This window comes from Arvicola amphibius, chromosome 5 (genome assembly GCF_903992535.2).
Source record: "Arvicola amphibius chromosome 5, mArvAmp1.2, whole genome shotgun sequence".
Lineage (NCBI taxonomy): Eukaryota > Metazoa > Chordata > Mammalia > Rodentia > Cricetidae > Arvicola > Arvicola amphibius.
The window spans coordinates 63,671,092-63,686,197 of NC_052051.1; the positions used below are offsets into that span (position 1 = coordinate 63,671,092).

Genomic DNA, 15,106 nt, shown 5'->3' on the forward strand with positions numbered 1-15,106 from the left:
TGGGGATGCTTTCTTTTGATCCAGTCTATTTGGTGTTCTGTAGGCTTCTTGTACCTTCATAGGAACATCCTTCTTTATGTTGGGGAAGTTTTCTTCTATAATTTTGTTGAATATGTTTTCTGGGCCTTTGAGTTGTAATTCTTCTCCTTCTTCTACCCCAATTATTCTTAGGTTTGGTCTTTTCATGGTGTCCCAGATTTCCTGAATGTTTTGTGTTAAGAATTTGTTAGATTTGTTTTGTTCTTTAATCTGTGAGTTTATTTCCTCTATAGTATCTTTAGAATCCCAGATTCTTTCTTCCATCTCTTATATTCAGTTGGAAATACTTGTCTCTGAAGTTTCTGTTCATTTACTCCGAGTTTCCATTTCCAGTCTTCCCTCAGATTGTGTTTTCTTCATTACTTCCATTTTATTTATCAGGTCTTGTACTGTTTCCCTTACCTGTTTGATTGCTTTTTCTTGTTTTTCTTGGGTATCTTTGAGAGATTTATTTATTTCGTCTACCTTTTTGTTTGTCATCTCCATTTCTTTATGGCAGTTTTTACCTCCTGTTTAAAGTCCTCTATTATTTTCATAAAGTACTGTTTAAGGTCGGTTTCTTCTATATCTTCTGTAGTAGGGTGTTCAATTCTTGTTGTTTCGGGATGTCTGGATTCTGGTGATGTCATGTTGCCCTTTGGGTTGTTGAAGGAGTTCTTGCATTGGTGCTTGCCCATCTCTTCCTTCAAATGGAGCCGGGAAGTACTTGGTGTCTTAGACCAATCTTTGCTGTGACTGAATCTGGTTGGATCTCCTCAGTGCCAGAGCAGGAGCTATTCCTTGTGGCACAATCTGAAGAAGCCTGCACTCCCTTGCAGGAATCCTCAGACCTGCCTGGAGGCCGGAGCCTGACCCCTTTGAGTGGATGGCCTTAGTAATGGAGCAGGACACCTGAATACACTAGGGAAGGCTTGGGAGAGGCAGGGACATGAGAAACAAAGACAAGCCTTCAGAGGGAGCTGGGGAAGGGGGTCTGTGCTCTCTTCCAGGGCAGGTTGCCCCAGGGTCGTACTCACTCACCAGTCCAGATGGAACTCCACTGCACAGGATCAGGGATTCCAGGCAGCCCAGGGATGCTGCCTGGACCTGGACAAAAGGGCCAAGGTGGGGGCAGGGCGGGATGGAATATCACACAGCGAACCTGGCAGCACAATCTGAAGGAGCTGGCACTCCCTTGCAGGAATCCTCAGACCTGCCTGGAGGCCAGAGTCTGACCCCTTTGGGCAGATGGCCTTAGTAAGGGAGCAGGACACCTGAAAACACTAGGGAAGGCTTGGGAGAGGCAGGGACGTGAGAAACAAATACAAGCCTGCAGAGGGAGCTGTACTCCATTTTTTATTGGATTATACGTTCTTTTGATGACCAATTTCTTGAGTTCTTTGTATATTTTGGAGATCAGACCTCTGTCTGGTGTGGGGTTAATGAAGACCTTTTCCCATCCTATAGGCTGTCATTTTGTCTTGTTGACTGTGTTCTTTGCTTTACAGAAGCTTACAGTCAGGAGGTCCCATTTATTAATTGTTTCTTTCACTGTCTGTGCTGCTAGGGTTATATTTAGAAAGTGGTTCCCCGTGCCAATGTGTTAAAGTGTACTTCCCACTTTCTTTCCTATAATGTTCAGTGTGGCTGGCTTTATGTTGACATCTTTGATCCATTTGGACTTGATTTTGTGCATGGTGATAGGTGTGGGTCTATTTTCATTCTTCTACATGTTGATATCCAGTTATGCCAGAACCACTTATTATATATTCTTTATTTTTTCTAAAAAAATCAGTAGCCTTCCTGTACACTGATGATAAAAGCCCTCAGGAAGAAATCAGACTTCTTCCTTTCTAATTTGTATCCTCTTAATCTCCTTTTGCTGTATTTTGCTCTAGCTAGCATTTCAAGTGCTATATTGACTATATATGGAACTGGTTTACAGCCTTGTCATGTTCCTGATTTTAATAGACTTACTTTGAGTTTCTTCTGTTTAATTTTTATGTTCATTGTTGGGTTACTAAATATTGCTTTTGTAATATTTAGATATATTTCTTATATCCCTGATCTCTCCAAGATCTCTATCATAAAGGGTATTAAATATTGTCAAAGGTATTTTTGGCATCTAATAAATGATCTTAATATTTTTTCTTTCAATTTGTTGATTTGGTGGATTACATTGACAGATTTTCAGATTTGAACCAACCTGACATATCTGGGATGAAGTCTACTTGGTCATGGTGGATGATATTTTTTGATTTGTTCTTGGATTCTGTTAGTCAGTTTTTTATTGAGTATTTTTGCATCAATGTTAATAAGGTAATTGGGCTCTAGTTCTCTTTTTTAGTTGCATCTTTGTGTGGTTTAGGTATCAAGGTAACTGTAGCCCCGTAAAAGGAGTTTGGGGATGCTTCTTCTGTTCCTATTCCATGGAACAATTTGAGGAGTTTTGGAATTTGTACTTACTTAAAATTTTGGTGGAATTCTTTGCTCAAGTCATCTGGTCATGGGCTTTTTGTTGCTGGGAGACTTTTTTATTATTATTATTTTTTTTTGTTTTTTCGAGACAGGGTTTCTCTGTGGCTTTGAAGCCTGTCCTGGAACTAGCTCTTGTAGACCAGGCTGGTCTCGAACTCACAGAGATCCGCCTGCCTCTGCCTCCCGAGTGCTGGGATTAAAGGCGTGCACCACCACCACCCGGCGCTGGGAGACTTTTAATGACTGCTTCTATTTCCTTTTGGGTTATAGGCTCATCCAAATTGTTTTTCTTGTCTTGATTTAATTTTGGTATATGGAACATATCAATTTTTTTATCCATATCTTTTAAATTTTCCAATTTTGTATAGTATAGATTTTTGAAGTGTGAGCTGATAGATCTCTGAATTTCCTCAGTGTCTGTTGTTATGTCTCCTCTTAATTTCTGATTTTGTTAATTTGTATATTTTCTCTCTGACTTTTCCTTAGCTTGGATGAGAGTTTGTCTATTTTATTGATTTTTCTTGAAGAGCCAACTCTTTGTTTCATTGATTCTTTGTAATGTTCTCTTTGCTTCTATTTTACTGATTTCTGCTCTCAATTTGATTATTTCCTGATTTCTGCTCTTCCTGGGTAAGTCTATTTCTTTTTATTTTAGTGCTTTCAGGTGTTCTGCTAAATAGTTAGTATGGGATTTCTTTAACCCGCCCTCCCCTTTTGTTTTTCAAGACAGGGTTTCTTTATAGTTCCTGTACTGGAACTAGCTCCTGTAGACCAGATCTGCCTGCCTCTGCCTCCCAAGTTCTGGGGTTAAAACTGTGTGCCACCACCACCTGGCATCTTCAATTTATTTATATAGGAGTTTAGTGCTATGAACTTTCCTCATAATACTGCTTTCATAGTGTCCCATAAGTTTGGGTATGTTATGCAATCATTTTCATTGAATTCTAGAAAGCCTTTAATTTCTTTGTTTCTTCCTTGACCCAGGGTGATTCAGTTGAGCATTATTCAGTCCCCATGAGTTTGGAAGCATTCTGAAATTTGCATTGTTGTTGAATTCTAATTTTTAACCATGATGATCTGATAGTATACAGGGAGTTATTCCAGGTTTTTTTTTGTATCTGTTGAGATTTACTTTTTACCTGAGTATGGTTCAGTTTTAGAGAAGGTTCCATGAGGTGCTGAGAAGAAGGTATATTCTTTTGTGTTTGGGTGAAATGTTATATAAAAGTATTTTAAGACTTTTAAGATTTTAAGACAATATAACTCATAACATCTCATAGTTCTCTGTCTTTCTGTTAACTTTCAATCTGACAGACCTGTTTATTAGTGAGAGAGGGGTGTTGAAATCTCCCGTTATTAGCTTGTATGGGTGCTTTTGTTTTGGGGGCATAAATGTTCAGGATTGAGAATTCATCTTAATGGATTTTTTCCTGTAATGAATATCAAATGTCCTTCTTCACTGCTTTTGATTGATCTTAGTTCGATGTCTATTTTCTTAGATATTAGGATAGCTATACCAGCTTGCTTCTTAGGTTAATTTTCTTGTGAAGTCTTTTTTTTAATCCTTTACTTAGAGGATATATGTGTCTTTGAAGTTGAGGTGGGTTTCTTGTATGCAGCAGAAGGATGGATTCTGTTTTCATATCCATTCTGTTAGTCTGTGTCTTTTTATAGGCAAGTTGAGTCAATTCATATTAAGGGATATTAATGACCAGTGATTGTTAATTCCTGTTACCTTTTGGTGGCAGTACATGTGTGTTTCTTTTCTTTAGGATTTGCTATTGTGGGATTATCTATTGCCTGTGCTTTTGTGGATAAAGCTAACTTCTTTGGGTTGGAATTTTTCCTTCTAGTACCTTATGTAGGGATGGATTTGTAGATAGGTATTGTTTAAATCATGTTTTATCATGGACTATCTTGTTTTCTCCATCTATGGTGATTGAAAGTTTTGCTGGATGTAGTAGTCTGGGTTGTCATCCATGGTCTTTTATTGTCTGTATAATTCCTGTCCAGGACCTTCTGGCTTTCAGAGTCTACATTGAGAAGTCAACTGTTACTATGATGGTTCTGCCTTTATGTAGTACTTGTCTTTTTTCCCTTGAGCTCTTCATATTCTTTCTTTATTCTAAATAATTTATGTTTTGATTATAATGTGATGAAGGAACTTTTTTGGGTCCAGTCTGTTTAGTGTTTTATAAGTTTCTTGTATTTTTATTCGTATTTCCTTTTTTAGGTTGGTAAAGTTTTCTACTATGGTTTTGTTGAATATATTATCCGTGCTGCTATTCTTCTCCTGCTTCTATCCCTATTATTCTTGTGTTTGGTCTTTTAATGATATCTCAGATTTTCTGGATTTATTGTGTTATGACCATGTTGCTTTTAATGTTTTCTTTGACCAATAAAACTATTTCTTTTCCTTTTTCTGGGTTGGGATGTTCAGGTCTTTCTGCAGTAGGACTAAAAGGTTCTGGTGGTGCCATATTGCTCTTTAGGTTGTTGAATATATTCTTGCATTGGTGTTTACCTTTCTGCTAGTTCAATTAGTGCAGTCAGTGTCTTTGCCTTTTAGTTTGATTTTTGCAGCAGTTGGTGTCTGTGTCTCAGGTATCCTGTCTTGGACCAATCTGTGCAGTCACTGTCTGCTTTAGAGAGTGGCTCTTGGTTCACTCTGTGTAGTTGCAGTCTGTTTGCTGCTGGTCACTTACCTCTGTTCAGTTCTGTGCAGTCACAGTCTGTATCTTAGGGGGCTGTTGAGGTCACAGAGGATGAGTAGGCTTGAAAGTAAATGGGACATATAGATTGCAGTACCTGATGGGTGGTGCTTGGGCACACTGCCTATAAGAGTTTTGTCCTTGTAGCTGACGTGTGTGTGTGTGTGTGTGTGTGTGTGTGTGTGTGTGTGTGTGGTGGGAAAGGGCCTGGGTTTTGCCTAGGGCCCAAATACTGGGTTGACCAGCTGAAAGACTGGTCACTCACCTCTTGGTTTGTTCTATGCAGCTGTAGTCTGTGTCTCATGGAGTGGCTGAAGTCACCTGGGATTTCTGGGTTTGGGGATGAAGTGGTACTTCATATGCATTTTTTTGTAGGAAAAAAGATAAAATTGCAATGTAGTATGTCATAGTTTCCTTATCTTGAATACACACACAGACACACACACACATACACACACATACACACTAACAATTTTAAATAGGTTCTCTAAGTAAAAGAAACACAAGACAATCAGGACAATTTTTCAGGAGAGTCTCCTCTCTACTCAGGTGATTTTATTTTGTTTCAAGTTGATGGTAAAGCCAATCATAATGTACATATTCTCTCTCCTTCTCTCTCTTTCCTGTATTCTCTCTCTCTCTCTCTCTCTCTCTCTCTCTCTCTCCAACTTGCAGGATTTTCTCCATAACACATGAGAAAACATGAGCCTGTATTGTGAATGTATTCACATACATTGCTGGAATAACTTGGAAGTGACTAGCTACTGAAAAAAAAAACTAATACAGAAATCTTCCAATTATATGAATATAATTTGAACTCTACAATGGGGACTGGAAACATGATATTTATAATTTAGGGATTTTATTGGTGTTTTTTTTAACAATCTCTGATATGTGGTTTTCATACATTGTAAAAATAATGATACATATAAAATGTATCATGTCAAGGTAGATTGTTATTTAAAGTGAAACTTTTTTCACTTTTTAAGTAGAGAATACCATATAGTACAAATCCTGATGGAGGATACGATTATCTGAGGGAAACTGTGTTATTAGAAAAAATCTCATGATAACATGCAGACAGTTATATGGCAATGATATAATTACTCATTATATGTCCTGATGCTTTCTTAATTTGATATTATTTTCCCAACTCTGTTCATCCCTCAGATATAATAAAACAGAAGGTACAAATATTTCATCCCTCCAGTTACACCTGGTTTCCATTTCTCTCCTATTTGTGGATATATTAAGCACCAGTCCACTCCCTTGACATGAGTCTGCCACCCCTTGTAGCAGCCATTTCCTACAAGTTGTAGAAAATTAAATCACAGTATAATTCACTGTTCCTAAATCCTTACAGTGCTGTGGTACTTATTGAAAAATAAGTCTATTTTTGTCCTCATTCATGTTTATTTACTTATACAATAGTTTATTAGATGATCTTCTGCCATCTGTTCTTTGTATAAACTGTGAAACTTCTTATATAGTCTCAACATTCTTTTGAGGGGGTTGTAGGAACTGATGTATGTGGAGCCTTGTTTCTTTGTTATTTTTAGTTGACAGATATTTTAGACATCTGTAGCTATAGGTCACGGTTTTGCTGAAAATGAAGACTTCACAAAAGTTCTTCTTTTTAAACTACATTATATTAGTTTGATTTAACTCTGTGATGATAGTTAAACTTTGAGAGAATATTTATCTATTATTAGGGAATAATAGCATTGATATATTTTTGCATTGAACAGGATCTCACTAAGTAGCTCTAAATGTTCTGAATGTCACTATGTAAGGCTGGCTTCAAACTCATTGAGATCCATCTTCATCTGCTTTCTGATTGCTGAGATTAAAGGTGTGTGCCACCATGTTAACTATTAAACTTTCAAATTCACGTAGTTTAATGAACCATAACAAAGAAACATGGTTTTCTTTTATTCTTCCTCCTTAATGTATCTTATTGTGAGCTACAGAAATTCTTTGGTCACACAGACCAAACCAGATACTCTAGAGAAAAGAATTCTATATCATATGATGCTTCTAAATTACCATGTTTTTGTAGTGTCCCTTGGTCAGTGACCTCTTGAGGTGTATATAATTAGTTTCTTATCTCCCTAATGGAAGATTCCTTGTGGTATTTTATGTGAGGGCACTCAGAGAAGCCTGATTCTGCTAAGATGATGTTGTTATCTTTCAGGTAAAATACATGGATGGAAATAAACTTAGCAATGCTTGGGTGGCTAATACTCAGATGTTAGTTTGTGCTTGGAATTACTGTGTATAAGAGTATCATCCTAAAGGGCTTGAGGAAGACCAGCAAAGAAGAGAGCAGTCAGGAAAAGGAACTGAACAGCACAGGAGGATAGCTGATAAACACCAACTGAAGTACTGGCAAAGGCTAAGTAACCGACTGCCTATGAGCTAGAACCACATTGTAAATGGCCTTGAAAAGTGAAACAACCTCGTAACATTTTCTACTAAGTTTGTGTAGCAATATAATTAATCATTCTTTGTTCACCGATAATTGATTGAATGAATGATATAATATCTACAAACTAGTAACTAATGAAATATCAATGATACTTATAAATAAAAGGGAAGATTTGTGGTTTTCTCCTTGCTGGCTTTTAAAAATAGGTTGAATTCGAACAACTTACCTTCTACAAATGTTTGGTGACTGTTCTGTAAAACAGAAGCAAATTTATTAAAAATTTTCATGCTTTCAGGTTGGAAGAATGTTATGAAAACCTGAGCAGAAGTAAATTTTAACATGTGACCAAAATCCTCAATGTTGAAAACTGATGCTGTGATAAAATATCATTTCAATTTTAGAACAAAATGGTATTTAAAATATAAAAAGTTGAATTAATTTTTTGTTTTCATCTGTGGTATAAAATATAAAGTTGGAATTTCTGTATTAATTTGATTCTGTTTAATGATCTGATCAGGAACATGTTAAAGATCTATTAGGTTACCTTTACCTAATGATTTATTTGAAAAGAATACAGAACTATTTATATCTTCCAAACTACTAAGTAGATGTAGTTATGTTTTTAAATTAGAAGCAACTAAATTTGGTTAGGTTTTTGAATTTAGGAAATGCTTTGAAATAAAAAGCATAGTGAAAATACAGACAGATTCAACTGAGTGAGATTAGTTCATAATTTAAATATTTTTGTGTAATTTACAGTAAACTTCCTCATTTTTCTCTCCCCAATTATATACTAACTTTTCAAATTTTATAGTCTTTCTATGTTCATTCTACATGATCTAGGTCTAGATTTTTGTTTCAATCTTATCTATTTCTTTATTACCAATTTTGAAGCCTGAGAATAATTTTATTATTATTTAGGATAAAATTAGCTCAGGGAGGAAAGTTTTTAAATCTCAGCAGTACTATAGGGGAGAATGGAGAGAGAGGCAGAGGAAAGATAGAGACTGAGAAAGAAAGTAAAAGAGAGAGAGAGAGAGAGAGAGAGAGAGAGAGAGAGAGAGAGAGAGAGAGAGACAGAGAGAGAGAGAGACAGGGAGAGAGAGGAAGAAAGAGGGAGAGAGAATGAGAGAGACAGAGAGAGAGACAGACAGACAGAGACAGAGAGAGAGAGAGAGAGAGAGAGAGAGAGAGAGAGAGAGAGAGAGAGAGAGAGAGAGAGAGAGAGAGCATTAGAATTAATTAGGTTGACTTGGAAATCAGGTACATGGAGGGGAGGGTAATTTTAAAGAAAGAGTAAGGAAGCCCTGAGAACCAGAAGAAGTTTGCTTAAAACAAGCTTAGGGCAGAAATAGGATGATTTCATTCTAAAGCAAAGATTACAGCTTATTTCTTTATAATTTCCCAATTAAACCCAATCTTTAATATTATATAGCCACAAATATTTTTATATTATATAACCACATATATTTTTGTGTGGTTTTAAAGAATATAAATGCAAAATTTTTCATTTTCACCAAATATGTATTTTTCCCTCATCTAGGTTTTCAGAGTCTAAACTTTGGTATGCACTAATGAGAAGACATACATAAATTGAGCTGTATAGGGGTTGCTGTTTGAGAAATAAACCAACGAATTAAATTTTTATTGAATACTAAACATATATATGATGGTCTGTAAGAGTAATACACCAGTTTCACATTTGAAATGTATTATATTGTTGTTGAAATGATGTGAATAATGTAATGTGTTACTTAATGGGAGGTGGAGTGCATTTTGAAACATATTTGGGCATGGTAGTGTGATGCCCTCTGCTTATTCATATTCATTAATGTTTTTGAGTAATCTTATGAGTTGGTCACTGTTATGAGCAAGAGTAATAAATGCATTGATATTGTTAGCATTAATTGAACATCCAGTTATCTACTGGGGACATGATTCTGTTTATAACCTTCTTACCCTTGCTGCCCAATATTTATTTGAGACATGATTGTGATCTTTGTTTCATTCCTATAACTTCACTGAACTAACCATTTTAATTTGTTTAATAAAAAGAGGTTGGGTGCCAGGCGGTGGTGGCGCATGCCTTTAATCCCAGCACTTGGGAGGCAGAGGCAGGCGGATCTCTGAGTTCGAGGCCAACCTAGTCTACAAGAGCTAGTTCCAGGACAGGGTCTAGAAACTACAGGGAAACACTGTCTTGAAAAAACAAAAACAAAAAAAAGAGGTTGGGGGCTCAACCTCTTTTCTGATGTCAGAAATCACATAGCTGATTAATCATGCATCCTGAATCAAAACTCAGATGTTGTCTGCTATGCTGTTTCTTCTCAGAATGAAACTACTATATAATATGATAATTCTTTTCCTAGAGTTATGAAAAAAGATACTTGCATTATGTGTGTGTGTGTGCATTTGTAATCCATGTGTCTATAAAAGTTAAATAAACAGAGGTTGTTCATCATAATATTAATTTTTAGGAATAATGGTACAATAAAATGGAAAAGCATGTTGACATAATGTTTTCTTGTGGATATATACCCTTAAGGTGAGAATTTCTATATAATATGTTACTTCTCTTTTAATTATTTGCATCTTTTCTCTTGTCTTCTCTTTTCTTCCTTATACCCCAACTCACTTCTCTTTTTATTATACTATTAATGATAAAACCAATATAAGGATAAAATTTGTTAGACAACCACAACTATACTGTGCTGCAAAAAGTCTGTACTTTAGTTTTTGAAAACTTTCCCTACTTTTTTTCTTTAATGGTAGTGTTAATTTAAATTGACACCAACCATTTGTAAAAATATTCTCTTTATAAAGGTTCTTTTAAAAATTATGTGTATGCGTCTTCTTCACTAATTTTATGCTTCATGTGTGGAAATCTCATGGAAAACAAGAGTTGTCATTAGATTCTCTGGAGCTACAACTATTGACTATTGTAAACTTCTTGGTATGGTTACTAAGAAAAAAACTAGGGTCTTTTGAAAGAATAGCAAGTGTTCTTAACTGATGAGTCATCTCTCCATGCCTTTTAAAACCCACCAAACCTTATTGTCTTTCGAGTTTTTGATAGAAACATCTGTTACAGTTGTTAAGTTCTATTTCCAACTTATTTATAAATTTCAGATTATTGGTTGTGTATAGTACTTACTTCTCTCACATTACTTACTTTCAAGTCAGTTTCAATGATGTAGTAAAATCGATTTTCATAACTTGAAGATTCTCCTATTCTATTTATAAAATTATAATTCACAGTTTCTCACATTTCTTCCTTCAGGTAGCACTGCCAAAAAAAAAAAACAATGGAAGGAAAGAATCAGTCTATGGTGTCAGAGTTTGTGTTCCTGGGACTCACCAACTCTTGGGACATCCAATTATTCCTTTTTGTGTTCTCTTCCATGTTTTATGTAGCAAGCATGACAGGAAACTCCCTCATTGTGTTCACTGTGGCTTTTGACCCTCACTTACACTCTCCCATGTATTTTCTGTTGGCTAACCTCTCCTTCATTGACTTGGGTGTTTCTTCTGTTATTTCCCCCAAGATGATTTATGATCTGTTGAGAAAGCATAAAGTCATCACGTTTAGAGGGTGCATCACTCAAATATTCTTCATTCACTTCATTGGTGGTGTGGAGATGATTTTACTCATAGCCATGGCCTTTGACAGATATGTGGCCATATGTAAGCCTCTCCATTATCTGACCATTATGAGCCCAAAGATGTGCATCTTGTTTTCAGTGGCTTCCTGGGTGGTTGGCTTTATGCATTCTATCATTCAACTGGCTTTTGTAGTAAACTTACCATTCTGTGGACCAAATGTTTTGGACAGCTTCTACTGTGACTTTCCCCGGTTTATCAAACTTGCCTGTGTAGATACATACAGACTGAAATTACTGGTCTCAGTCAATAGTGGATTCATGTCTGTAGGTTCCTTCTTCATACTGATAATTTCCTATATTGTCATCATATTTACTGTTCAGAAACATTCTTCAAGTGGCTCCTCCAAGGCTCTGCCTACGCTTTCAGCTCATGTGACTGTGGTGGTCTTATTCTTTGGCCCTGTGATGTTCATCTACACATGGCCTTCTTCATTCACACACTTGGATAAGTTTTTGTCCATATTTGATGCAGTTGTCACTCCCTTTCTGAACCCTGTGATCTATACATTCAGGAATCAAGAAATGAAAATGTCAATGATGAGAGTATTTAAACAGATAATGGGTTGTAGACAAATAATTAAACACTTGCACTCTGGTCATTCTTAATTGAGTGTAAATGTTCAGTTCACTAATTTCTGAGAAAAATATGTCTTTCCAAATTTTGGTATGTTTATTCGTATTCATTATATTCTATTTTGTCTTATACTTAGTAAGAATGACAATATATCATTTATTTGCATAGCAAAAATATAACAAATATAAATATGTATGAAATAATATTTCCCTGAAGAAGGCTCTTAGACATAGAAGGGGGAATGTTGCTTTAGTGTCTTCAGGTAAAGGAAACTTTTTGGTCTTCTTTTACATTTATTTTTAAAAATAATACATGATACATGTGCAAGCGCCTCAAATACTTGTAAGCAGATTTCAAGAAACACCAAAGATTATTTGTAGGACCCATTTGGCTTCATTCATATTTACAAGGATGATCTAAAATGCTTAAAATCAATAAATGTCATTCATCACATAAGTAGTATTAAAGTCAGAAGCTGCATGATCATCTCTGAAAATGTAGAAAGAAATCCTTTAATACAATTCATGATTTCATGATCAAAGTCATCAATAATCTAGCATTAGAAGGGAGATATCTCAACACAATAAAAGCTATACCTTATAAACCTATAACCAACAACATGGCAAATGAAGAATATTTTTGAAACACTATTTAAAATCAGAAGAAAGATATACAATTCATTCTGCTGTTATTCTATAAAAGGATTAAATTATTAGCTAGAACAATAAGACAATAGAAAGTGCTAAAATGGCATTGAATATCTGAAACTGTTAGCTGAAAAAGTAGATAGGTGTATTAGGTACTTTTGTTGCTGTGACAAACTCTATGACCAAAAGCATCTAATGGAAGGATTTATTTTGACTTATGTTTCCAAAGGGGAAGCCCACAGTGGTGTGAAAGGAATAGCAGCAGGTGTTGCAGGAGGATGCATGCTAATCTAGTTGCCAAACACATACAGAAAGTAGAGAATGAACTGGGTGTAGGGAGACATTATATTCTCTTAAGATCTCCTTCTGAAATGCAGTTCTCCAGCAAAATCTATAGCCTATGAGTTCCATAACGTTCCTAAATAGCACTGTCAACAAAACAAGTGCTCAAATACATGAGCCTATGAGAGACACTTCTATTCAAACCCCCATAGTAGTCCACGATAAGGTGCAGGATTCTTAAATAGTAGTCTGGTTGCTCAGGAAATAAAGACAACAATTGGAAAATGGGTCTTTATGGAATATAAAAGTTTCTATACAGAAGATAAAATTTTTTAATTGAGTGAAGAGGTAGTCTACTGCATGGGAGGAAATATTTTCCATATATATATATTTGACAGAATATTACTCTCTAGACTATGGAGATCTAAAAATCTCTATGAATAAGCAACTTAATAAAAATGGGCAACAGAGCTAAACAAAGTTCTCAGAAGAAAAGTTTCAAAAGTTTATAAATGTTTTGAATGATATGGAGCCTGACTGGCCATCTTCTATAAACAGACTAGGCTCCCAGTGGTGACACTAGGACACTAACCCAGCCACAAAACGTTAGACCCACATTCTGTCCTGCCTGAAAGATGCCCTGGCATAGTGGTGGATCAGAGCTTGTGGTAGTGGCTATCCATTTCTGAGGCCTAAGTCACAAGAGGGATACTTGCCTGACACTGCCTGGATGGCCATGAATTGGAAGCTGGATGGCTCCAAAATCCGGAAAGAATCAAACATAACTGGGAATAAGTCAGTAAAATGATTTCTAATAATATCCCGCTGTAAGCAAAGGTTGGTGTCCAGCCCAAATTGTCACCAAAGAGTCTTCTCCAGCAGATGATGGAAGCAAATGCAGAGACCAACAGTTTGGTGGAGATTGGGAAACTTGCAGAAGAGGAGAAAAGATTGTAGGAGTCAGAGAATATCAGGAGAACAAGACCCATAGAATCAACTAAACAGGGCTCACAAGGGCTCACAGAGACTAAAGCAGCATCCATGGAGCCTGGAAGTGTCTACACCAGGCTCTCTGCATACATGCTGTGGTTGTTTAACTTAGGGTTTTTGTGGGACATTTAAATGTTGGAGTGGGGTTATCTCTGACTTTTTTTTTTACCTGTTTGGGGCACACTTTTCCTCCTACTTTTTTGTCTCTAACCTTGATATGAGGGTTTGTGCCTAGTCTTATTGTTTCTTATTATGCTGCATTATGATATCTTGTTATGATATACCCGGGAAGCAAGCTCTTTTGTTTTTCTTTTTTTCTTTTTCTTTTTGGTTTTTCGAGACAGGGTTTCTCTGCAGCTTTTATAGAGCCTGTCCTGGAACTAGCTCTTGTAGACCAGGCTGGCCTCGAACTCACAGAGATCTGCCTGCCTCTGCCTCCCGAGTGCTGGGATTAAAGGCGTGCGCCACCACCGCCCGGCGCAAGCTCTTTTTTTGAAGAGAAACAGAGAAGTGGATCTGGGTGAGGACAGGGGAGGGAGGAGCATTGGGAGAAGTGTTGTGTGATATCTTGATTCTTTTTCTGACAAAAGAATGTTCCTTGGAGTCAAAGGGTGGTAGTAGCCAGTAGCTGATCTAAATTATCCATAGGATTTGGAAGACTATAGACAGAGAGGAGACAGGAAGTTGTAAGGTCCATCAGGGAGAGGATCTTTTTTTGAATGGAGGAATGGTAGAGGTATGAAGCCACTGGCAGCTGCTTTTTGATCCTCTGGTCTTTCAGGTTCTAACCCGATACCTGACTTCCGATTTTTTATTGAAAGAGATTTATTAGATTAGTGCTTTGGAGGAGGGCAGAGTACAATTGAGATTTATTGCATGAGAGAAGAATACATAAAAAGAAGAAATTGTTTTAAAATTCTCAACATCATTAGCCACTAGGGAATTGCAAATTAGAACTATTATCGGTTTCATCTCTCTCCAGTCAGAATCTTTATCATCAAGAAAACAGTGACTACAATTGTTTTCAGAAAAATGGAATCCTTATTCACTACTGTTGGGGTTATAGGTGGAGCCACTATGGAAATCAGTGTGGAGGCATCTAAAATATACTGACTAGTGCTCATAGCACTGAACAGTACTATGCACACTACTGGAGGAGAAAAGTAATCATCAAGTTCACCCTGCCACAAACCCTGTAAGTTACAATAGAGACATATCTGCATGATACACCCATTGGTGCAATAGTGACACAAATGGCATGGAACTAACAAACTATTGTTTGCTTGGATTCAAGACCAATTCAATGATATGAACCC

The 15,106-nt window shown here is 36.4% G+C and overlaps 1 protein-coding gene across 1 annotated transcript; it reads left to right on the forward strand.

Annotated features, from left to right (window-relative positions):
* Positions 1 to 10,940: 10,940 nt before the first annotated feature.
* Positions 10,941 to 11,903, forward strand: LOC119814791 (olfactory receptor 4F3/4F16/4F29-like). Its single transcript, XM_038330845.1, has one exon. The coding sequence runs from the start codon at positions 10,941 to 10,943 to the stop codon at positions 11,901 to 11,903; it is 963 nt and encodes a 320-aa protein (XP_038186773.1).
* The last annotated feature ends 3,203 nt before the right edge of the window (positions 11,904 to 15,106 follow it).

Excerpts from the sequence above, each read along its gene's own strand:
- LOC119814791 (XM_038330845.1), top strand. The coding sequence starts at position 10,941 with ATGGAAGGAAAGAATCAGTCTATGGTGTCAGAGTTTGTGTTCCTGGGA.